The 26,127-nt window shown below is 38.9% G+C and overlaps 1 protein-coding gene across 1 annotated transcript in view; it reads left to right on the top strand.

Annotated features, from left to right (window-relative positions):
* LOC147640792 (uncharacterized) overlaps positions 1–25,212 on the top strand; it is a 40,059-nt gene extending 14,847 nt beyond the window's left edge. The window contains exon 4 of the mRNA XM_086811009.1: positions 25,036–25,212. Coding sequence (XP_086667135.1) covers positions 25,036–25,212 — 177 coding nt within the window. The remainder of the gene's footprint in view (positions 1–25,035) is intronic.
* Positions 25,213–26,127: the final 915 nt, after the last annotated feature.

The raw sequence follows: 26,127 nt of genomic DNA, 5'->3' as shown, positions 1-26,127 counted from the left end.
TAGCTCGCCATGTACCTAACACATGTACACGCTATAAAGACTAATCAAAGCAAGAGAGGCAATTAAAAACCGTTTTTAATGCTATGCAACACGTCAGCGCCGCCTTTTCACTCTCGCCATTCCAAGAATACCACGTGGCAGCCCGCCATGTGCCTAGCACGTGTACACGCTATAAAGACTAATCAAAGTCGTTAATCACGCCACCTTTTCGTCCTCTTATCGATTTTGCCTTGTCCATCCTCCTGTTTGCCTCCTTCCAACTTCAGACTACCCCCACACTATTGAACCGATATTCCACCTTGTACACGACAGTCTCCATCCATTCCCACGCATGAAATGTGAGTTTTTGTATATTACTTGATTGTTTTGTGATTTTTTTGTATATTCCTTGATTGTTTTGTTTATTCTTTGACTGTTTGCCCTCTGCCATTGAATCTTGCTTTATGGTGATTCGATTCACCTTAAAGCAGACGACGGGCCATTAGAATCTCAATACGACTCCATGTGTTATGGTGAATCGAATCACCAAAATGCAAGATGGAATGGTAAGAGATTCATGATAATCCTCCTCCCGTTGTAGTAAATCGATTCACTATAACACGAGGAGGATTGTTCTGCTTTGACTGGCCCTTGGTCTCGCGTTATGGTGAATCAATTCACTATAACGCAAGATCAAAGGGCAAAGGATTCACGATAATTTACCTCGCATTGGTGTCAATTAATTCACCATAATCCACCTCGCATTGGTGTCAATTAATTCACCTCGCATTGGTGTCAATTAATTCACCATAATGCGAGGAGGATTATTGTGCTTTCAGTGGCCCTTCATCTCGCGTTATGGTGAATGGATTCAACATAACGCGAGGAAGTGCATATTGCTTTCTTGGCCACCCTCTCGCGTTATGGTGAATTGTTAATCATGTACTACTGAATAGCTAAGTTTTCTGCACTTACTTGCGTTTTCACATGGCATACATCTAGACCCAAGGACAATGCAGGTCCCTCATCTAGTGGGAAGAAGATGGGCACTCTGAATGCCTCAAGATCGAGGAAATCAAGCAGTCCTTCCCGATTATCCAAACTGCAGCCTAGACAAAGGCGTTTCGCAGAGCATTCGTCAGTGCTGCGAGAAATCACACAATTTATGAAGCACATGACTGCTGCTATTCCAAGATTACCTTTCCAGAGGCTTGTCAGGAGAATTTGCGAGCGAAATGGAATTTTGTTTAGGTGGAAGGCATTGGCCCTGTTTTGCTTGCAGGAGGCCTCAGAGGATTGGATGATTGAATTTTTTTTGGATAGTTACGTTCTTGCGGCCCATACACACAGGATCACAGTGATGAACAAAGATTTTTTCAGTGTAGTAGCCCTTCGTTTTAGATATGATAAGTTACTTAGGCCAGTTACATTTACTGATGCACGAATGGTGCAAATTTTGGATGTCCGTCCCGTTCAAAAAGTGAGAATTGAAGAGGTGACGGAGGGAGTTCCAGAACATAAACGTGAGACTCGGGTAAATTTTCGGACAAGTGCTCAAAGGGAACATCATGTGGCAATGCTTGCATTGCAAACAAAAAGAGAAAATGTTCGCACACTCCACGCTATGAATCGGGAGGCGCTTCAATTTTTGTTGCCGGAGTTCTATGTACCCTATCATATTAGAGGGCAAAGATGTTATTTTCCGATTCATGCTGAGGAGATAAACATTTTGTTTGATCCTAGAACTGAAGTCAACGACAAAGTGCTCAGATGTGTTTTAAGGTATACTCTTTTCTCTGTCCTCCCACAATTTTTCATTCTTGGCTCTTAAAAGTTTATGCCTAACTCTTGATATGTTTTCTTGTGAAGTTTGGTTATTTCGCAATTGCCCGAGGATGTACAGCATCGGGTGTTCCAGATTGATTCGCTAGTGTCAACACTTTTGCTAGTAGAGTCAGTTCCCTACCTTGATGTGCTGAACTGGTTTCGGGAGGTCCAGCTGGACGATACTCGAGTAATTTTTTTGGCATATCATGAAAAGTGAGTTTGTCTATGTATCTCTCTTGCATGATGTTTATACGAATCACCATACACGAGTTATATAGTGCTTCCTTTGGCACGTGCTCTCGCTTCACAGTGAATCGATTCACCACAATGCGAGGAGGCATTTTGTTTTTCATCTGGCTTGAAACTAATAGAAATCTATTTGGATGTGATGCAGTGCCCATTGGAGTCTTGTTCTAGTCGATGTGCAAGAGAATGGTTATAGCTGTGGGTGGAGGGTTGCTCTCAATGCATTGTTGCTGCTCTACGGAGCATTTTTCAGCTCCCTTCAGAGGATGTAAGCATTTTTCAGCTCCCATACGCATGCGTACTCTTGTTTATCTTCTTGTATAATATTGTCATGTTGATCTTATGCCTTGATGAATTGTGATGGCAGTTTCCATCCATGTCTCGTTACATGGACCTAGACGTCCAAACGTTTAGGGAGGAAATGATTGCAAAAATGATCGAGGTCGCACAAGTAATGCCTCCAGACGGCCCAGTGGACTTCATCCCGCCCAATCCACGAGGGGGGATAGGCCCCCCTGAGCCTCTTACATGGGCTCCGTACTTGGGAGAAGAGCCATGGCTCCATCCTGAAGCCCAGTCCTATGGGTTCTAGTAATATATAGTTTTTTCCTTATCGATGTGTTGTTGGATTGCTTCTTCCAACAAGTGTACTCCACTCTGTAACATGCTGTTTGTAAATATGCAACTACACATGTACATTTATATTTTTTTACACATATTTAGTGTTATTGGAGAGAGAACATCAATTGTAAATGCACTTTTAATTTGAAAATTAGAGGATCAAATTTGCTACTGTGTTCCTTCACTTCTTGTTTTCTTACTTTAGGCCTTTTTGTGTACATAAAAATTCAATTGCGGAATTTTTGCCTTCAATACATTGCTTTAAACAATAAAGCATTACAAAAGCAATGTTCTAAATAGATAAGTTTATTGTATATGGAAAATATATTGTCACCGTATACATATACATGGTCACATCATATATCTTCTAGTGCCTCCAATTCATGTGGGGCTGCAACATCTTTACAAATGATCTGATGCTCTCTTCTTCTACTTACCTTCTGACCATCGAGCTTGAAGAAAAATTGATCTGGAGGATTCTGAATAGCTACTTCTAATTCCTTCTTAACATATTTGAGAGTCCAATTCTCTTCCACTTCCAATGTCAATGATGATCAAGCAAGAGTGGCTGCCATCTCTTGTATCTTGGTCCATGCTTTCCCAGTTGTTGTTGATCCATCGCCACCTTCTATAAGTAAATGACATGCACAGATGTTGCCTGGCAATATAGTATCTGATTCCAAAATATCATTAGGATAATTTCTCGAGTATAATCAAATAAGCTTTGTAACTGTTTCACAAAAAGACATTTGAATGTTATAACACTCACCGAAATGCAATGTCGGAGGTGTTCAATCGACATTTGATCAAATCATCTCCAATTGATGATTTCACTCTCCAACCTTTGTCAAACAAATGATCAAGCCAGGCTTCATCTATATCTTTGCACATAAAAGTTGTTCTAGTTTTTCTCAATTGTTTACAATCAGAAAATAAATCAACAAAGTATGCAATTGAAACAAACAAACTTAAGTGGACATTTCTTGCACCAATGCTAGGCTTCATAGCACATTTAATATCATTAAACATTTTGGTCCTGTATGACTCTATCACTTCTGTATCAAGCAATGGCCACTCAGGACTATCAAGTGCAGGCAAAGGAATACGTTCCAACTTTCCATTGCCGTATTTTTAGACTTCTTAGCCGCTTTATTCCTAGGAGAAGAATTGCAGCACCATTATCACTGATGAATTGTGTATATCATAGCATGTCTCCATCACAGTATCGCCTTTTTATGCGTACACGATTGAGGTGGTGACTTTTGGAGCCGAGACGCTCTTTGTATATATAAAAAACTTTTGATAATAAATGATGTTTTGCAAAAGATTCCAAATTGTTTTCGTGGTTGTGAAAATTGGTTAATAAAATTATCAGAGTGAATCTTGTTTTCAAGAATTATGATGGAATATTTATTTGTTTAAGAAATAAATATCAAAAATTAAATAGTCATAAATTTGATGACAAAGTTAAGTTGACAAAAATATCATTTTGTCAGAATCATGAGGCAGGCGGCTCGTGGAAGGCAGCTGGATCCTCTTACCGATGATGAAGAGTTAGATCCGGACATTTGTAAAGCCCTGCACCGATCCCAACCTAGTCCCTTCAAGGGTGAAGAGGAACAGTTTGGAGAAGTAGTGGAAAAATGGATCAAGGCAATGGAAGAGTATTTTGATGTAGCCGGTTATAACGAGAAGAGCAAGATGGCTCTCGCCAGATTGAAAATTGTGGAAACGGCCAGGGTCGCATGGAGGAACCATTGCAAGACAAACCATCTTGATCAAAATACCCAGACCTAGTCAGATCTTAAATCTTACCTCAGGAAGAGATTCTGTCCTCCGGGCTTCCTGGAAACCAAAATGAACGAGTTCTTGGAATTGAAGCAGGATAGCCATACGATTGAAGAATACCATCAGGCATTTTTCCTTCTCCTCAAATATTCTCCACTTTTGGATGAAGAGCAGCTGATGGCCAGATTCATTCGAGGGATGAACGAGCCATTGGACACTTTAGTGAAAAATGCCAAACCAGTCTCAATGGCAAAAGCTGTCAGAATGGCAAAGGACTTTGCTAAAGCCTTTGTTGTTAAGGTCCCGCCGAAGCCTGCACCCTCAAACTTTAAAAGGTTCCAAACCTCGGTAAGTGCTTCAAACTTTCCACCCCCAAAGAGACAGCAAGGCCCTAATCAGAATCAAGATGCTGGGAAATTAAGAAGTGAAGGAAGACCCTTCCCTCGGAACACTTTCTCAGGAGCCCCACTTCTTTCAAGGATTTAGAGGGATGAGCTTAGAAGTGAGAACAGGTGTTTTGGGTGTCAGGGTTTCGGTCACCAGCTTAAAGACTGTCCGACTCCTGCCATGTCAAGAGGACACGGAAGTCAAGGACCCAGAGTGCAGGGACCAGCCTCTTCGTAGTATCAGTTAAATCAGGGTCCACCGTCTCGCCAAAATCAGGGCAATCCCAGGAGGACTCTAGCTTAACCATCTGCCTCTGTTCAGAGTACTCTCCTCAGAACTCCCTCCTAGAACCGGGGTAACCAAAGAGAAAGAGTTTTGCCCCAATCTGCAGCAGCCAGAGCAGTTACGATAGCAGAAGTAGTGGAAGAGGAAAGAGGTCAGATTTATGCCGCGATTGAAAACCAAGGGCCTAATTGTCAATTCTCTGTCATCCATGCTCCAGCTGAGTATAAGGGTAAGCCATTTAAGCTTTTGATTGATTCAGCAGTACTCATTCATTTATTTCCCCAGAATGCTTGCGTAAGCTAGTCTTAGAATAGAAATCAGGGAAATCTATGCAAGTTGAATTGGCCCAGTGGGAAGATTCTTTTCACTCACCATGAGACAGATCGTATTCACTTTAATCTAGATGGTGTTGAGATATCGAGCTCATCTAGTGAGGCGGTGGACACTGATGACCCGCCTGCGGGATAGGCCCCACACTTACACCACTGGCATGGTTGGTGAGATCATGGGTGATATGCAGCCAGTGGGATGACAGGCTATGTGACAGCCATCCTAGATACTAGCATAGTTATAGCGCTAGCTCATTTAGTTGGGTTCACACTATAGAGAACCCTAGTATGTATTTGGTTGAGTACCTTTTCATATTGTGTGTACTCTTATCTTTGTATATGGTGTAGAGTGTTATGTGAAGAAGAAGAAGATTTTCAGCCTCACCTTGTGTGTTCTCTTTTAGGGTTTTGTGAGTGTGTGTGTGTGCTTGCAAGAGCTCAAGCTCTCTTCTCCCCTACATCTTTTCATGGTATCAGAGCCTGGTTCATGCTAAGGGCTGAGCTGCAAGCAAGAGAAGCATAGGAAGCGGTATGAGGGTAAGAGCTTCAACTACTCTTTCCTATTTGTGTTGGCGACTACACCCTTGTCGGGAGGAGCTCTACGGGAGGCACCGGCAAATGATCTCTGATTGAGAAGCTTTCTTCATGGGAGTAAAGCTATAGGGCAACTATACTGTCCTATTGGACTTAATTTTTTGGGCCAAAAACGCGTTTCGGGCGCGTTAGGACCTCTGTTTTTGAGAAAGCAGGTGATTTTGAGCACTGCGCGGGTAAGTCATCATTTCTATGCCAAACTCTGTTTTAAGAACTGTAGGAAGACAGATTGGTTGTGCAGACATTGTGTGTGTTGCAAGGAGGTCAACAGTTGCCATTGGGTGTATGTATGCACATTGAGGTCACTGGTTGTGACATTTGAGTGTAGTACAGTACCGCTGCAGAAAATACAGTAGTTTGTGCAGGATAAACCAGAGTGCTGTTTTTGGTAAATCTGTGTGTCTAGCAAGATGTCAAATGATGGCATAAACCAGATTGTTGCTAAGAAGCTTGATAAGAACAACTTCCATGCTTAGAGGTTCAAGTTGACAAATTTCCTGAAGGAAAAGGGTTACTGGGACTACATAGAAGGTGAGCACATGAAGAGGCACCGGAGATACCAGAGATCAATCCGACTGTTGTTGCAGATGTGAAAGAGTTCAAGGATTGGAACCAAGGAGCTAGAAAAGTTATGTATTGGCTCTCTATTAGTATATAGGACACCATGATTGGGCACATAGGATGCCAAGTCCCCCAAGGAGGCATGGGACACCTTGGTAAAGCTCTATGAAACGAATACCAAGGCACAAAAGATATAGTTGAAGAATGAACTTCATACTGTGGAGAAAAAGAGTATGTCTGTGAATGACTATGAATTAAAGATCAAGGGTATTGTGGAATCCCTTGCATCTATTGGCGTTTCAATAGATGATGATGATAAGGTGGAAGTCAGTCTACGTCTGTGAATGACTATGAATTAAAGATCAAGGGTATTGTGGAATCCCTTGCATCTATTGGCGTTTCAATAGATGATGATAAGGTGGAAGTCTGTCTACGTGGTCTCTGCCCACAATACAAGGCGTTCAAGACGTCTATTCAGACTCGGGAAAACATTCCCAATTTCACAGATTTGGTGTTTATGTTGATTATAGAAGAGAAGAGCTTGGGTGAAGACCAATAGTCTTCACAAAACAAAAACAGTTCAGAGCAACAGGCCTTCTACACAAGTTCAAGAAGAGGACGAGGTAGAGGAGGCCATGGACGTGGCCGAATAGGTAATCAGAATTATGGCCAGCAGCAACAACAACAACAGTCCCAGAATTCACAACAACAACAACACGTAGGTGGAAGAGGCCAATTTAGAGGCAGGGGGAGTCAAAGAGGTCGTGGAAATTAGCAAAGGCAGTATAATGATACACGTGGATGCTTTTATTGTGGTAAGCCTGGACATGTGCAGGCAGATTGTTATAAGAAACAGGCTGACATACAAAATGGAAAATCGTAGCAAAACAACTATGCATCCTCGAGCAAAAACAATGAGGATAATGAAAGGTTGTTTGTTATGCAACATGTCGTTAATGCCATGTCGTTATGCAGCATGTCGTTAATGCCATGTCTAAAAATGTTGAAGCAACACATAAAGATGATGTATGGTACGTTGATTCAGGTGCTTCGAACCACATGACAAGTCATGGGGAGTGGTTCAAGGAGATGAAAAACCTTGAAAGACCAGGTTTTGTGGAAACAGGGGATGACACTCCTCATCCAATTGCCCATGTTGGAGATGTGCCATTGTCTATGCAGGATGGCAAAGTGAAGTACCTTGCAGATGTACTTCATGTTTTGAACATAACAAAGAATCTGGTTTCAGTTGGCCAGATGATTGAGTAGGGTTTTTAGATTCCGTTTAACCCTGATGGTTGTTATGTTGATGATTTTAAAGACAAGTGCAGGTTGGTTGCAAAAGGCAACAGAGTGCCCAACGCACGTACAAAATGCCAGTCCCTGAAGCCATTGAACTCAAGGAACAGCTTAGGTAGCTATTAGAACAAGGGTTTGTAAGACCCAATGTTTCACCTTGGGGAGCGCCAGTTCTCTTTCAGAAAAAGAAGGATGGAACGTTAAGACTCTGTGTGGATTACATAGGTCTCAATCAGCTGACAGTTAAGAATAAGTATCCTATCCCCAGAATTGATGAGCTTTTGGATAGGCTAAATGGAGCCCATATCTTCACAAAAATAGATCTCAAATCAGGGTATTACCAGATCAAGATTAATGATCAAGATATCCCGACGAAGACAGCCATCAATACTCGCTATGGGCACTATGAGTTTACTGTCATGCTGTTTTGATTGACAAATGCCCCAACTACATTCAATCGCCTAATGCAGGACATTCTCAGAGAATACTTGGATGATTTTGTTCTTGTTTTTGTTGATGATGTTCTGATTTACTCAAAGAATGCAGCTGACCATGAAGCTCACGTCCGTAAAGTTCTTGAGATTCTAAGGAAGCACCAACTCTCTGCAAAAAAGAGCGAATGCACTTTCTCTATCGACCATGTTAAATACTTGGGCTTTCTGGTATCCAAAGACAGAATTTCTCCAGATTTCGCAAAAGTCCAAGTAGTCATAGATTGGCCTGAACCAAAGACAGTTAAAGAAGTCAGGGGATTCTTGGGATTAACTGGTTGGTATAGAATTTTTATACCTAAGTATGCTCTCATAGCTTCCCCCCTGACTAATCTTCTCAAGAAGAATACCCCGTTTCAATGGTCTGCCAAGTATAAGAGCGCTTTTGATAAGCTGAAGACCACCTTGGTAACCAATCCCGTTCTGAAGTTGCCAAATTTCTCTCTACCCTTTGAGGTAGTAACTGATGCCAATGGTTTTGCCCTGGGAGGTGCGCTTATGCAGGAAGGTCATGCAGTGGCCTATGAATCCCGAAAACTTAGAACGCATGAGAGAAATTATGCTGTCCACGACCTGGAGCTACTTTCAGTAGTCTATGCCTTGAAGTTGTGGAGACATTACCTACTGGGTCAAAGATTCACTTTGATGATAGATCATCAGAGCTTAAAGTGGATCTTCACTCAGAAGGATCTCAACATGCACCAAAGAAGGTGGATGCAGACCCTGCAGGAATTTGAAATTGAAATCAAGTACTGCCCAGGAAAAGAAAATGTGGTAGCAGATGTCCTCAGCAGAAAAGCCTCCTTGCTTGCAATCACAGTGGTGTCAAGTCCATTGATTAATGAAGCAAGAGAGAAGATCATGTAGGATAGATTCTTTGGCCCTATTGCTACCCTACTTATGCAGGAAAGCGAAACTCCTCAGGAGTTGAACCGAGTTCAAGGGTACAGCCTGGATGAAGGAATTATGTATTATAATAGTAGGCTATGCATTCCCAAATGATGAGGGAACTAAGGGTCAAATTCTGAATGAAGCCCATGATAGTCAAGAAGTTATCCCCCAGATACTGTGGGCCATATCTGATTACAAAGAAAGTAGGTGACTTAGCCTATGAACTTCTTCTGCCTCCTCATCTCAAAGTACATAATGTATTTCATGTCAGCCTACTTAAGAAGTATGTACCGAGCCCGAATCATGTGCTTAATGATGAACTCTTAACTTCTTCAACCCAAGGGTAGATGGAACTCCAACCTAAAGAAATCCTTGATGTTCGAGAGAAGGTTCTCAGGAACAGAATTCTGAGAGAATTATTAGTCAAATGGAAGTTCTATCCTTTTGAAGACGCCACCTGGGAGAAAGAAGTCGAACTGATGATGCGGGATTACCCCCAGTTTGCGAGATGAGGACATCTCGCATTTTTTAAGTGGGAGAGGATGTAAGATTCCTCCCCAGCCCCTCAAGATGTCCAGTTTCTTCCCCTGTAATCAATCCCCTTTTCAGAATAATAAAAGATCTTGTTTCTACCGGAGAGAAAATGTTCTAGAGAGAGATAATTCAGTTTTTAGATATCTTTGGATGGAAAAATATCCCTTCTTATTAGAATAAATTCCCCTGAAACAAAAGTTTAAAAAGAAATTCCTAAAGTGCATTGGAAATAAATTATAATGTGCACAAAAGACCTTAGCCTAAGGACCCTTGTTTTTAGAAAATTTTGGATTAAGGTCCAAACAAGGTTTGACAGGCCAATGAGATTAATCCAAATGTAAGGAGGAGATAAATTGAAGAATAAAAGAAAAACCCCCCAAAAATGAGTAAATGCTTACATAAGATGAAGAGTGAAGAGTGGACTAAGGACTAAAGAAAAGAATTAAAAAACTGAATTTTGACACCTCAATGTGGGGATCTCCCCTCATGAAGTAGGCTCCTTTTTTTCATCATTACCCCCAATTTTTAATCAATAAAATGAGATATTTTCACCTTTGCTCTCTCCTGTTTCAAATCTAGATCCAAAAAGTAAGCTGAATTGACCCAAAAATGGTCAAAAATTGACCAAACTGATCTGGAAAATTCTAGAATCAGTTTGCTTGGTTAGAGGCTCACTTTTTCCTATAAATAGAAGCCTCCCCCTTTGTGAAAGCTTAATGGTGTTTATGCACTGTTACTATACTCCTGTCCTGAGCCATCTACATTGAATTTTTTAACAATTCAATTGTTTTTAGGCCTAATCCTCTCCAAAGTGAATTGGTGGCCACTATTACTTCAAACAAGAGTAGAACCCTCAATCCCTCAAGCCAAAGGAGAGCTTACAAGCTCCATGTAAGCTAATTTTCTTACTTATAGTTTTCTTGATTTTTATGTTTTTTTGCAAATGATTGAATTAAATTCAAATGCTATGCCTTTGATGAAAAGGCCACCCCCTTCTCTTCTTTACATTCCAACTTTCTTAATCCTAGAAAGATTAACTAAGTGATTAATTAAACTCTTCTTATTGTTTACTCTTTTGAATTTAGAAAATTGTGTAGATTAGAGTTCTATAATTCTAAATTGGGTTAATTAAGCTAAGTGAAGAAAGATAAAAATGAGAAATGGTCAGCCATACAAAGGAGGTTATGGCAAAATTTTCCAAAATTTTGTGAAAAAGAAAGTTTGTTTTTATGTTATTCCAAAAGAGTAATTCCCACCATTTTTGCATCTAAAAGAAATATTCTAATTACTCCATGTACATATTCACCTATGAATATACATGGATATCACTGATATTAATTATTAAATTTGATTTTTATGCATAGAAAGATGCATAAAGAAATTTTTTATTATTATAAAAGTGTTATTCTTAGTAAATTTGATCTCTATGCATAGAAAGATGCATAAAGGAATTTTTTTATTACAAAAGTGCTATTCTTATTAAATTTGATTTTAATGCATAGAACGATGCATAAAGAAAAAAATTTTATTACAAAAGTGTTATTCTTATTAAATTTAATTTCTATGCATAGAAAGATACATAAAGGAAATTTTTTTATTATAAAAGTGTTATTCTTATTAAATTTGATTTCTATGCATAGAGAGATGCATAAAGAAATTTTTTTTATTTATAAAAGTGTTATTCTTATTAAATTTGATTTCTATGCATAGAAAGATGCATAAAGGAAAATTTTTTATTATAAAAGTGTTATTCTTATTAAAATTGATTTCTATGCATAGAAAGACTCATAAAGGATTTTTTTTTATTACAAAAGTGTTATTCTTATTAAATTTGATTTTTATGCATAGAAAGATGCATAAAGGAATTTTTTTTATTACAAAAGTGTTATTCTTATTAAATTTGATTTTTATGCATAGAAAGATGCATAAAGGAATTTTTTTTTTACAAAAGGGTTATTCTTATTAAATTTGATTTTTATGCATAGAAAGATGCATAAAAGAATTTTTTAATTATAAAAGCGTTGTTCTCATAAAAATTGATTTTTATGCATAAATAGATGCATAAAGAAATTCTTTTTATTTTAAAAGTGTTATTCCTATTAAATTTGATTTTATGCATAAATAGACGCATAAAAGGATTTTTTTATATATAAAAGTGTTATTCCCATTGAAGTTGATTTTGATGCATAAATAGATGCATAAAGAATTTTTATATCAAAATTAGAATTCTCTTAAATTCTATGTTTGAATTTTATGAGTATTTGATAAATGAATATTTAAATACTCTAAGAGAGAAATTTCTATCGTTTTATATTCACATGGATTGTAAAAAGAAAATTCAGGAAATCTATCGAGATCGAAATATTCTGATAAATGATTAATTTATTCCTCATTGAAATTCATAACTAATTTAGAAATCAGTTAAGTGAATATTCAAAGAAAGAAATTCAGTAAAATAGTAACTGAATTATCAAACCTTTTTGCCGAGAAAGATAGTTCATGAAAAATCTTATCCGACTCGAACCTTGAATCAGACTATGACCAAGACCAAACTCTTTCGTCAGTTTCGAGGAAGAAGGTGTAAGCAGTTTAGAAAAATACACTCAAACTCCCGCCAAATCTGAAACTAAGTTTGAGACCCTTCGAATTGATCTGTGGATCAAGGTTTTAGAATTCGAGGAATTCTGGTATGAAATTTAGAATTCCGATCAAGAAGTTTTGGGGATACTGATTCAAGAAATACTCCTTATATTCAAAAGAAAATCAAACTGAAAACTTGCATAGAAACCTTGTTTTCTTAAAGGACTGTCTTATGCCAGAATGCTGGGGAGGGAGCATTTGGTATATGTTTTTCTAAGGGAAGTTGGTTACAACAGCTGGCGGGGGAGTGTTCAAAGAACGGCTCACGCGGCAAAGCCTGCCCAGGTCTTGACTAGCCTCGGTATGGTTGAAAAATGGTGCGCTTCCGGTACGATGGGCGAGGGCCGACAAAGCGGTCCCTAAGTGAAGTGCCAGGACACCTAAGGAGGATCCTAGAGGGTTCTGACCAGGAGATGCACGGGCTCGTGGTGCCTTTGACACCCATGCGTATGTCATGGAAGATATGTATGATGGACAAAATGATTATTGTAATCTGTTTACTGGATCTCGTTTGCTGACCAGTTGGTGTCAACGGAGAGTCTAGAGTGATATTGTTTTTTGAGAAACAAGGGACTGGATGGAATTTCTGAGTTATGACATCTGTAACCAATAATCGTTTGTCAATGGATTATTTTATATGTTAAAGTTTTAAAGAGGAGTGTGTGCGTATCTGTATTCGAAAACAAAAGTTAAGAAAGGCATTCAATATGGGTGGATGAGTAATTGTTTGGTTCTACCAATTCCACTGGTTGGGTGGTTGCTAACCCATGGGTCGGATGGGGTTAGGCTGGAATCAGTGGAGTTTTAATAATTAAATTGAAATAATAGGAATACGCTTAGAATTTGAGTAGTTAAATAAAAACCTGAAGAATTTCTCAAATGATTAGATCAACGGCTGTGCCTGATTTCGGTTAGGAAAAAAGCGTTGATTTCTTCAAATTAAGTCAGTGATAGTTTTTCTTCTATCTAGTTTAATCAGGTGAAGGATAGTTTAGTCTCTTGACCTCGTTAGAAAATTCATTAAGAAAATAAAAAAGGTGGAATCGTCCCCGTTTTTCGGGCCAAGGGAAATTTTCTCGGTTTCGGTTTCGGAATGACCACCAGATTAGTCTCGTGTCCAGACATTCGAGGGCGAGGCCCCGAGTGGGAAACCCTACCCCGCGCAAGAGGAAGCTACTTCTGCTGCTAGCAACTGGGAATCTAGTGCGCGGAGGGGCCAGAGGGGTCTCACAAATACTCTGAGCCAATATCCTCTTACTTCCTTCCCCTAACAGAATCTACCCTCTGCTTCGGCTTGGCCATCTTCCCCACTCTCCCCTTCTTGCTTGTGGCCCCCACCTTCTTCATGACTCCACAACTCTCTGTATAATGCCCATGAAAAACCTCCTATCTACCTTAGGAATTTGCCATGCGAGTAGTTGAATCTTCTTTCTACCTTACAAAATCGCACACGAGTAGTGAAATCTAAAAATTCACCACAATTTTGCATGATTACATATATATTTAGCGCGAGTCATATCTTATAATTTACCACAAGTACCAAACATGATTACCATAAGTTATATAAAAAAAGAATATAGACTTCCATATTTTACATATAACAATTATTCTTTTTCATATGCTAGCAAGATATGCTATTTGGTACATGCTAACAACCATAAAAAGAGTAGCAAGTTAACATTCTTACACCTAGAAGAGAAATAGACAGTTGACAATAGAGAATCGGAAAGCAGAAATAGAAATAGTCCAAGAGGTGGATAACATGATCCCATAGGTGAAAAGTTACACTCCAAGGATTACGCTCTAAGGATAGGATATACCTAGGGATATACTTGGAGTCCCAGTAGATGGAGGATCAAGAGTAAATATCATCTCAAAACAGACAACCAAGGAGCTAGCTCTGATGTCAGCTGGAAAGTATCACCATTCAATAATCCCACACGTGAAAAGTTACACTCCAAGGATTATGCTCAAAGGATAGGATATACCTAGGGATATACTTGGAGTCCTACTAGATGGAGGATCAAGAGTAAATATCATCGCAAAATAGACAACCAAGGAGATAGATCCGATGTGAGCTGGAAAGTATCACCATTCAATATAAAAATGGAAGATCAAATTTAAGGAAAAAAAAAGAAAAACAATGGAAGATTAGAGGACAGTGGAACCCTTAGGAATAATGAAAAATAAGGAGATGATGGTGGCAAGATGAAAATTCCCCATCTTGTTTATGGTGCTAAAGATGGAGTCAAGATAGTGCTCCTATTTGATGCTCTTGGGTAGACCATGGCTGCAACATGGAAAGGTAAAACAAGATATTAGAAGGGGTAAAAAGAAGACAAAGATTTTAATTTGAAGTGACACACATGGCTATCAAGTAGATGGTGCACCATTGCATGCAAAAGGACTGAATGGATAGAATGGATGATGGAGGAGGAGGATCCTAAGGGAAAACCCTCATCTAGTCACATTGTTCATGGTGGATGTGGGGAAAACAACAGCTCAATACATTACACTCACACCTCCATAAAAAAGTTATGTAGCATGGGGAAATGATCATAAGACTCCCCACAATAGTTTAAAGGATGGACAAAGTCCACAGAAGAATTCTAGGCCAAACAACCACATGCAAGAACTAGCAGAACCAAAAGGAGTCAGTAAATGAGTTGAAAACGTGGTTGGCAAAAAAGAGAAATTGAGTAGTAAGCCTATTAGAGTGCAAGAAGACAAGCTAGTGGAGGGGAATCTCGGTCCCCAGGATGATTAATGAAATATCAAGGTCAGTGCATGTACGGTCTCCATTGGCCGCCACATATGGAAGCCCATGTTGCCACTGACCCGGAAGGTACATGCGTACCACAGCTTTTGCCCACGTACAGGTACCATCCCTTTCCCCAAGCTCATGCAAGCCACAGGTCAGTGTACTTTCACCGTACACCATCCTTTGCACCCATGCTTTGCTCTTCCTTTCCCTGCACCTGTACCCGTACCCGTACCCATATCTATATAAACCCCTTAGCACCCTCGTGTCGACACACCCACCAACACCCTGTTCTGCCCGTGCTCGACACTGCGTAATGACTATACTTGATAGTTTGTACCCGACACTCTATGCGGGACTGTACCTGATAGCCCTCTGTAGCCCTCTCCCAACAAGCCCTTTTTGCCCATCTTCAAGTAAGCTCTGCAAAAAAAAAATTCACCCTCTCGCCCTTGTATTGAGTAGAGGGTGTCTTTAGCTACTCCCCCTCCCCCGTGTGAATAGACTTAAGGGAGAACTCCCCCTTCTATCCCTCTAGGTGCACCCTTTTTCCCTGAAAATCTAGTTTAAGGACACCTCCCCTTCTATCCCTCTAGGTGCACACTTTTTTCCTTGAAAATCTAGTTTAAGGACACCTCCCCCCCCAATTAGTAGTGACTTTAGTAAGGGCTCTTTGGCTAGAGGTGAGTCACACCTAGGAGTTTTTTGCTCATAAAGTGAGCAAACAAGCTCCGATTTGTGATTCGACTGAACCGTTGGATTCGCCGGCAACGTGGACTACAAGAAGGTGGGTAGGATGGATCCTTCACGAAAGCGCCAAAATATCACCTCGAGAAACGTGCACAATAAAACGAGCCTAGAGAGATTGCTCCAGATGCGGCCCCAACTCTCCCCTTGGGAGCCCCACAAGGAATTAATGGCCCGGTTAGCTTGGTCATCGTTTAAAAAGAAGTTTTTGATTAATCTTTAATGTTAACATTAATAAATTAAGAAAGAAGATCACTTTTCTTTATACCCAAAATTCTGTGAAATTGTTGTTTTCTTGAGAAAGTGATGTTGTCTATCATATTCTATGGTTTAGTTTAGAAATTGTTATCTTGATTAAGTTAAAAAGTACAGGTACATCTTCTCCCTGCGCCTTGATGTTAACCCCATTTCCGCGCTTGGTGTAACCGGGCGGCGAGAAAGTGATGTCGTCTATCATATTCTATGGTTTAGTTTAGAAATTGTTATCTTGATTAAGTTAAAAAGTACAGGTACATCTTCTCCCTGCGCCTTGATGTTAACCCCATTTCCGCGCTTGTGTAACCGGGCGGCGACATTAGCAAGGCCCGGAGTCGGCCCAAGGTATCCCTCATACCATTGGAAAAATGAGGTTCGCCGATTGAGGCGAGTATTGTGATGCTGCCTAGTTCTGTGGACCCAGGCTAGTGCGGTGAATAAGCCCTTTCTAGCGCGTAGACATCCCTCTGAAGGGCGGGAGAATCAAGTGATGGAGCCTGAGAGGGCGACAGGCCGGCTTGAGTCCTTGCCAGCTGACGATGAGGTGTATGGTCCCGTAGGGATTGCCCAATCTATATAGGCTGTGGAAGGCCGAATTCTAGATCATTGGCAGAATAAAGTAAAGATCCTGGATTTGGCTATGGATAATTTTGAACATTGTATCTATTTTTTAAATTAAATCCTTTATTTGTAAGCATTGTTGTATCATTAGTAAAGACCGTTTAAATGAACAATATGTAAGGTCATTAATTAAGGAACTTGCTTATTTATGTCAAATTTAATTAGAAAACCCTGGTGGCAACATCCTATGTGTAAGATCCCTGTCCCCACCGCGCAACAATTTCAGGGGTGCTAGCAGCGGAAGTAGCACTTCTTGCACAGGACAGGGTCCTACACTCGGGGCCTCGCCCACGAATATCCGGACAAGAGACTAATCCATCGGTTTTTCCAAAACCGAACCCGAAAAAACTTCCTTTGCCCGGAAAGCACGGGCGATTCCACTAGGATAACTTTTCCCTATCGTAGTCAAAAGCCTTAACTAACTGAGCTCATCCCCGTAAGTCCCATAGTCAGATCAGGGAAAAAGACTGTACTTGGATCATAGAGACCAACGCTTTTTTCCTCATTGAGAGGCACAACCGTTGATTCTTTTCCATAGAACAATTTTTGTCCGGGATTTACTTCATCTATCGAACTAAACAGAAATTGAGTCTCGATTTACGGATCCATCAGTCCAGCCTAACCCCATCCAGTCCCATGGGTTAGCCAACCGCCCAACCACTGTAGCGATGGGATCCAATTAGGAATTTGGTTAGGCTTTGTCCCGGGTACCAGGGAAAAGAGTTCCTAGGCCCCCTAGCCGGATTTTCAAGCAAATTTAACTCCAGTCACACCACTTACACACCCAATATGAAATTGCCTTTTTCCTAGATTCAAATGTATTTAATTCAGTCATTTAATGAAATCATAGTGTTACTGATCATAAACTTCCAAGTATTCGGTTGAATCTTAATTTCCAATCATTCCTTCATCGGAGTATCTATGACATCATTGGCAACCAGAACGCTCACCACCTGTTCACTTAGGGGCCTTTTCGATAGTTCCTAGCTCATAGTACCCGGCAGATAATCACTTATAAAAATCAAAATGGAATCCTCGTTGAAGATCAGCAAGATCAACCAACAGATCCATATAAGAGAGCTATGGACTCATCATCAGTTGAGGACCAGCAAGGTCAATCAACCAGATTCATACTCGGTTTCAAAAAACAACTCTTACTCCTTGTTCCAATATCTTCCACGACGCACGTGTGGGTATCTTCGGATGACCTAGCACCGTATGGTCAGCACCCTCTAGGATCCTTCGCAGTAGGTCACTTAGCGCTTCACTCATAGGCCGCTTCCTTGGTCCCTCATCCACCGTACCGGAAGCTCACCATTTAAATCGAACCGAGGCTGGTCAAGACCTCGGCCGACCTTGCTACACGAGATGTCCTCCATTGAATCTCCGTTAGCAGTTGCAACTTTAACAGTTAGGTCTCCACGACCTTAATCACAAGACGGTCAAAATGCTTCCGTAGCTTTCTTGACATAAAACAATCATTTACAAACAGGTCACAAATACAGTTTCTATAATGAACTCTCGTCTTTCCACATTATCCCTCATCAGTCCCTCCACATTACTTATTCCACATTCCATTCATATGTGTACTCATTGTCATCCAATCACATCATTTTCCATCTCATCACCCCAGATTCATTCACATCACATATCATTTATTCACATCCTAATTCACATGTCATCACATCTCATCCATTCACTCATATTGATGTCACATCATTTCACACACATTCGTATTCATTATTCTACATACACATCCACATTTGTACATCCACTTCCACATCCGTATTCTTACATACACATCCATATCCACATCCATACATCCACATTCACATTCATACATCCACATCCACATCTACATCTATACATCCATTTTCACATCCACATTCATACATCCACATCCACATCCACATCTACATCCATACATCCATTCTCACATCCACATTCATACATCCACATCCACATCCACATCCTAAGTCATACATCCACATCCACATCCACATCCATACATCCACATCCACATTTACATCCATACATCCATTTTCACATCCACATTCATATATCCACATCCACATCCATACATTCACATCCACATTTACATCCATACATCCATTTTCACATCCACATTCATACATCCACATCCACATCCATACATTCACATCCATATCTACATCTATACATCCATTTTCACATCCACATTCATACATCCACATCCACATCTACATCCATACATCCATTCTCACATCCACATTCATACATCCACATCCACATCCACATCCACATCCTAAGTCATACATCCACATCCACATCCACATCCATACATCCACATCCACATTTACATCGATACATCTATTTTCACATCCACATTCATACATCCACATCCACATCCATACATTCACATCCACATTTACATCCATACATCTATTTTCACATCCACATTCATACAACCACACATCCATACATTCACATCCATATCTACATCTATACATCCATTTTCATATCCACATTCATACATCCACATCCACATCTACATCCATACATCCATTCTTCGTTCATTTTCATCTATCTGATTCATTTCACATCCTCATATCTATTTATAGAATACAAGAGAATTCTTATTTTTGATACAAGATTTCTTTACGCATCTATTTATGCAAAAATTCCATTTTAAGGAGAATAACACTTTCAAAATAAAAATCAATCTTTTTGCATCTTCTTATGCATAAATTCATTTTAAATGAGAATGATACTTTTGAATTAAAATTCAATCTTTTATGCTTCTTCTTATGCATAAAATCAAAATTGATGAAAATAGCTCTTTTGAACTAAAAATAGATTTCTTTATGCATCTTTCTATGCATAAAATCAAAATTGATGAGAATAACACTTTTGGATTAAAAATAAATTCTTTATGCATCTTTCCATGCATAAATCCAATTTAATAGGAATTACACTTTTAGAATAAAAGAATTTCTCTTATGCATCTAATTTATGCATAAAATTCATTTATGATGAAAATTACACTTTTAATATATAAAAAATATCTTTTATGCATATGTTTATGCATACAAATAATTTATGATGAAAATCACTCTTTTAATATAAAAGAACTTCTTTTATGCATCTAATTTATGCATAAAATCATTTATGATGAAAATCACACTTTTAATATTTAAAAAAATATCTTTTATGCATACAAATCATTTATGATGAAAATCACTCTTTTAATATAAAAGAATTTCTTTTATGCATCTAATTTATGCATAAAATCATTTATGATGAAAATCACACTTTTAATATAAAAAAATATCTTTTATGCATATGTTTATGCATAAAAATCATTTATGATAAAAGTAACACTTTTATAATAAAAATATTCTTTTATGCATACTTTTATGCATAGAAATCAATAATGATAAAAGTAACACTTTTATGATAAAAAAATATTCTTTTATGCATACTTTTATGCATAGAAATCAATAATGATAAAAGTAACACTTTTATGATTAAAAAAATATTCTTTTATGCATACTTTTATGCATAGAAATCAATAATGATAAAAGTAACACTTTTATAATAAAAAAATATTCTTTTATGCATACTTTTATGCATAAAAATCAATATGATGAAAGTAACTCTTTTGTAATAAAAAATATGTACTTTTATGCATAAAAATCCATAATGAAGAAAGTAACATTTTCATAATAAAAAATTTATCAATAAGTATCTTTCATAGAATTTAATTCTATTGAAAATCATTCTTTTATAAAAATTAATCAATATGCATCTTTCTATGCATGAATGAAAATGACACTTTTAGAATACTCTAACGATGGGGATTACTCTTTTTGACTAATAAAAGATGAAATTTATTTCACAAATTTTCAAAAAATTTTGCCATAACCTCCTTTGTATGGCTGGCCATTTTTTAAATTTTAACTCATAGAATTAATTAGAAGTTCACCAAGAGTATTTAAATCATTCTAATGTAAACATTTTCTACTTATTTAAGAGAAACATTATCAACTCTAAGACACATGTGATGCGTATGAGTTTGAATGTGAGTTAATCCAATCAACTCTAACGCACGTACGATGTGTATTAGGACATGTGGGAGTGAATACAACGTGGGAGAAATTAATGTGTTTAATCTCCTGTGTATGCTGATAGTTACAATCGAGGATGGTTGTCTTCTCAAACGGGAGGACTATTGCGGGAGTGAGATTTTTCAGAATATTTTATCACGGGAGTGAGTCCAATTAATTATGTGTAATACATGGTTTATTTGTTGTTAATCTAATTATAGGATTAACAAGATCTACCGCCATTATCTCACATCAAGGAATCATGGTAGATACACCAAAGGGTCATACATTCAAGATATGAAGCAATAGTGTCCAAAGCTACAACTTGGACGAGCACTCGTAATGGTGTGACGGAGTATTTATGGTAATTCCCGCTTCAACAGCGTTTGGTAGCAAGTTAGGATGAAGTCTTAAGTGATGTACTTCATGGATATTGATTTTATCCAATAATCAATCATCTAGGATAAAGAATGGTTGGATTTACTAAAGAAGAGAGGGGAATGCCTTTTTTCAATGAGGCATAACATCCATTCAATTTAGAGAAGACAAAAATCATAAAAAACCATAAAAGAAATAGAAAAGAGAAGGATCTCCAACTTACATGGATAATTTGAGAGCTTTCCTTTGGCTTGATGGTTTGAGGGTTCTACTCTTGTTTGAAACAAGAGTGGCCACCAATCTTTTAGAAGAGGGAAGGTCAAAAACTAATGAATTATGAGTAAAATTCACAATTTTTGGCACACTTGGGAGAGGCAGGGTAACAGTGCAAAACACTATTGAGTTTCAACAAAAGGGAAGGCTTCTATTTATAGGAAAAAGTGAGCTTCTAACCAAGCCAACTGATTCTAGAATTTTCCAGATCAGTTTGGTCAATTTTTGACCATTTTTGGTTCAGTTTAGCTCACTTTTTAGATCTAGTTGAAAGAGGAGAGAGGAGAGATAAAAATATCTCATTATTTGGGAGTTTAAAACTCATTCAAGCATGTGAAATAGGCGCCTCCTTCATGAGGGAAATTCCCCCATACTGAGGTGTCAAAAATGCATCATTTCACCTAAATGTCTCTCTTTTTTAACTATTAACCTTGTCCTTAGTCAACTCTTCATCTTATGTGAGTATTTACTTATTTTGGGGGATTTTCCTTTTATTCTTCTATTTATCTCCTCCCTACATTTGGATGAATCTTATTGGTCCATAGGAACCTTAATTTAAAATTTCGAAAAAATCTTGACCCTCAGGATAATGCCTCTTGAACAGATTATACTTGATTTCTAATGCACCTTCTGAAAATCTTTTCGAACTTTAGTTTCAAGGGAACTTATTTTAATAAGAAGAGATATTTTTCCATCAAAAAATATTTAAAAACTGAATTACCACTCTCTAGAAGATTTTCTCTCTCTAGGTCAAAACTGGTAGAAACAAGATCTTTTATATTTCTGAAGAGGGATTTGACTACAAGGGAAGATACTGGACATCCTGAGAGGCTGGGGAAGGAATCTTACACTATGGACAGGTGGCCCTGATACGTTAGATAAATAGGTCCCTGGGCAACCCTACTCTAGAGGACTAGGTCAACGGGTGTGCCTTGCATAGATGAGGAAAAAAGCGTTGTTTCTAGAAGTCAAGAATAGAGGTGGCCCGAGCTAAGGTCGATCACTCTATGAGTGGTTTGATTTTTTAGGAATCATCTAGAGAGACCACGCTTCCCCTACGGGATAGAACTAGGTCTTACCTACTAATTGTATCCTTACATCTTTACATGGTCAAGGTGTCGACGCGTAGGAAATTCATCAAGTTAGACTTAGTAGAATATCTTAAGGTTACCCCTAATTAGGAATGGGGGGACCTTACAGCGGTGCCAGTTCATTGCCATTGACAAGTTTAGGGAGGGGGAGCCCCTGTTGGAACTTCAATCACAGAATGAGTGAGTCTTGTCATTGGTTATCACTTATATGTACTGTATTGTGTCTTCTCTCATGTACATCAATGATGTTTTTTGTAGATTGGCTCATTTACATGTGGCTCCAACAATCTTGTACAAGATCTTTCTCTTCTAGAAGTTTGGATTAGCTGACAAGTCCTCACATAATTGATCAATTAAGTGATGATATCAAGAAGTAGGTGGAAATGGAAATGGCACTTGAGAAGAGAATGATAAATGCATGGTATACTACACCAGTTAATCCTGTTGTCCCAACTTATTTGGAAAGTAATGATCTTTCAAATACTTGCGTTGTAAATCTTCACATTTCTTACAATTATTCTATGACATCAATTAATGTGTTTACTTTGTGGATGATGCAAGTTAAATATTTTACGGCTATAAAAAAAGTTGTAGAGTCATTGGAAAGGAAATCCATGACATTACAAGAATATACTGAAAAGTATGAGAAAGCCATGAGGAGAGTGGAGACAACCTTTAGGTGTAAGTTCCCCCCATCCTAAATAGGGGAAACCTTAAGATAGCCTACTAAGTCTAACAAGAGAAAAATTTCCTACTCGTCGACACCTCGACCGTGTAAAGATGCAAAGATATGACTGATAGTAGGTAAGACCTAGTTCTATCCCGAGGGGAGTGTGGTCTCCTAAATGACTCTTGAAATCAAATCACCCATAGAGTCATTGACCTTAACTTGGGCAACCTCTATTCTTGATTCCTAGAAACAATACTTTTTTCCCCATCTATGTGAGGCACAGACGTTGGCCTAATCCTCTAGAGTATGGTTGCCCCGAGACCTACTTACCTAACCTAGAGCTTTCAATCAATTTTGCTAGAAAGCTAAATGACTAATTGGGTCCACCCATCCATAGGATGGTGCCATCAGGGCATTCCATCCTTCCACTTTCCACGCAACTCACACGTCAATTTTGTTTTCTAATTAGTCCTACCACATTGTGTGACATATATAAATAAGTTCCTTAATTAACGACCTTACATAATGTTCGTTTAAACAACCCTTAACAATGATACAACAATGCTAGCAAAAAAGGGATTTAATAAAAAAATAGATACAATGTTCAAATCTATCCATAGCCAGATCTAGGCTCTCTTATTCCTTTACTTTATTATGTCGAGCGATGATCTAGAATTCAGCCTTCCAACCTCTATAGATTGGGCAATCCCTATGGGACCATACACCTCATCTTTTAGTAGCTGGGGCGACAAGGACTCAAGCCGGCCTGTCACCCTCTCAGGCTCCATCGCTCGATCCTCCCTCTCCTTAGAGGGATGTCTACATGCTAGGGTGGGCTTATTCACTGCACTACCTTGGGCATGCAGAACTAGGTAACATTCATAATACTTGCCTAAACTGGCGAGTCTCATCTTCCCAATGGTAGGAGGGATACCTTGGGCCACTCCGAGCCTCACTAATGTTGCTGCCCGGCTACACAAGCATAGAAACGAGATTAGCATTATCAAGGCGGGGAGAAATGCACTTGTACTTTAACTTAATCAAGATAACAACACAATTGCTTAACTAAACCATAGGATATGAGAAACAACATCATCTTCTCGAGAAAGCAACAATTTCACAAGAATTTTGGTATTTTTAAAGCAAGGAAAAGTATCACCTTCTTTCTTACTAATTAATGCTAACATTAAAAGTCAAACAAAAAACCTCTTTTCATATGATTATTAAGCTATCCTGGTCATTAGTTCCTTGTGGGACTCCCAAGGGGAGAGTTAGGGCCGCATCCGAGGTATTCCCTCTAGGGTCGTTATGCACGCTTCTCGAGGTGGTATTTTGGTGTCTTTGAGGAGGATCCATTCTATCCACCTTCTCATAACCCACACCATCGCAAACTCAATGCTTTAGTCGGATCGCGGATTGGAGTTCGTTTGCTCACTCTATGAGCATAAAACTCTCATGTGGGAACCACTTCTAAGAGCCAAAGTGTGCTTACTTAAGTCACTGCAAAATTGGGGGGGAGGGGGAGGGGAGGGGGTCTCCTTAAAATAGAATTTGGGTGCAAAAGCTTGCACTTACAGAGAGAGAAGGGGAGTTCTCCCTTAAGTCTATTCACACGGGGGAGGGGAGGAGTAGTTTAGGACACCCCTCAACATAAGGGTGGGATGCTGAAAAAAATTCTGCAGAGCTTACTTGGAGATGGGCTGAAAAGGCTTGCTGCTGGGAGAGGGGCTGCGGAGGGTTGTCAAGTACATTCCTACACAGAGCGTCGTTTACAGACTGTTGGATACAGTCTCTGCACAGAGTATCGGGTAGTACGGGTAGAACATGGTGTCGGGGGTATTGGCCATGGGGGGAGCTAGGGGGTTACAGGTGCATGGAAGAAATGGTTAGCAAAGCCGAGTGCAAAGAACGGTGTACGGTGAAAGTACACCGGCGGTCTATTGTTGTATGAGTCTGGGGAAAGGGATGGTGCCTGTACGTGGGCAAAAGGTGAGGTATGCATGTACCTTCTAGGTCAGTGGTTGCATGGGTGTCCTCGTGGTGGCCAGTGGAGACTGTACGCTAGGGCGGTCAGCATTTTATCCTTACGTAGTCGTTGTACATGCACCCGTGTATGTGTATAGTATCTTTTTAAGACAAGGATCCCCTTTTTGGGACACTAACCTCCATATGTGTGCCAGTGCGCTTGGCGGTAGCTATTTTTTTTTAATGAAAATGTTCAGGGCGTTTTCCTAGTCGTAGGGGTACAGTTTGTTTGTCAATCATACACTCAGACATGCATTTATTAGGGTTGGAAGTTTATCGTACTTTAACTAAAAATAACTAAAAATCTATGTAGAGGCTTATCTTGGTGTCCATTTTGAGTGCTATAAATCCTATAGTAGGGTAAAATTGCACGTAGATTCCAAATTTGGACTCTAAATTTTACGATTCCAAATCAAAATAGTTCAATTATTAAAATTGATGATTTTTACACCATAAAAGGACCATAAATCATCTATTAAATGGACATATATTATTATTGAAGATGGGCATGTTACATCCTTCTCCCCTTAAAGAAATCGAGATGTCCTCATCTTGTCATGAATTTGCGGTAATCTTCTAAGAGTGTAGCTTCATCTTCCCAAGTTGCATCCTCTTCAGGGTAATCTTTCCATTGTACTAGATGTTCTATAAGAGTTCTATTATGGAGTTGCATCCTCTTCAGGGTAATCTTTCCATTGTACTATATGTTCTATAAGAGTTCAATTATTGAGTTGCCTTTCTCTAGAATC

The sequence above is a fragment of the Cibotium barometz genome, chromosome 2 (assembly GCF_041138505.1).
Source record: "Cibotium barometz isolate CiBa-2024 chromosome 2, ASM4113850v1, whole genome shotgun sequence".
Taxonomy (NCBI): Eukaryota; Viridiplantae; Streptophyta; class Polypodiopsida; order Cyatheales; family Cibotiaceae; genus Cibotium; species Cibotium barometz.
Note: the sequence above shows the minus strand (reverse complement) of the source record. Positions and strands in the feature narration are given on the sequence as shown.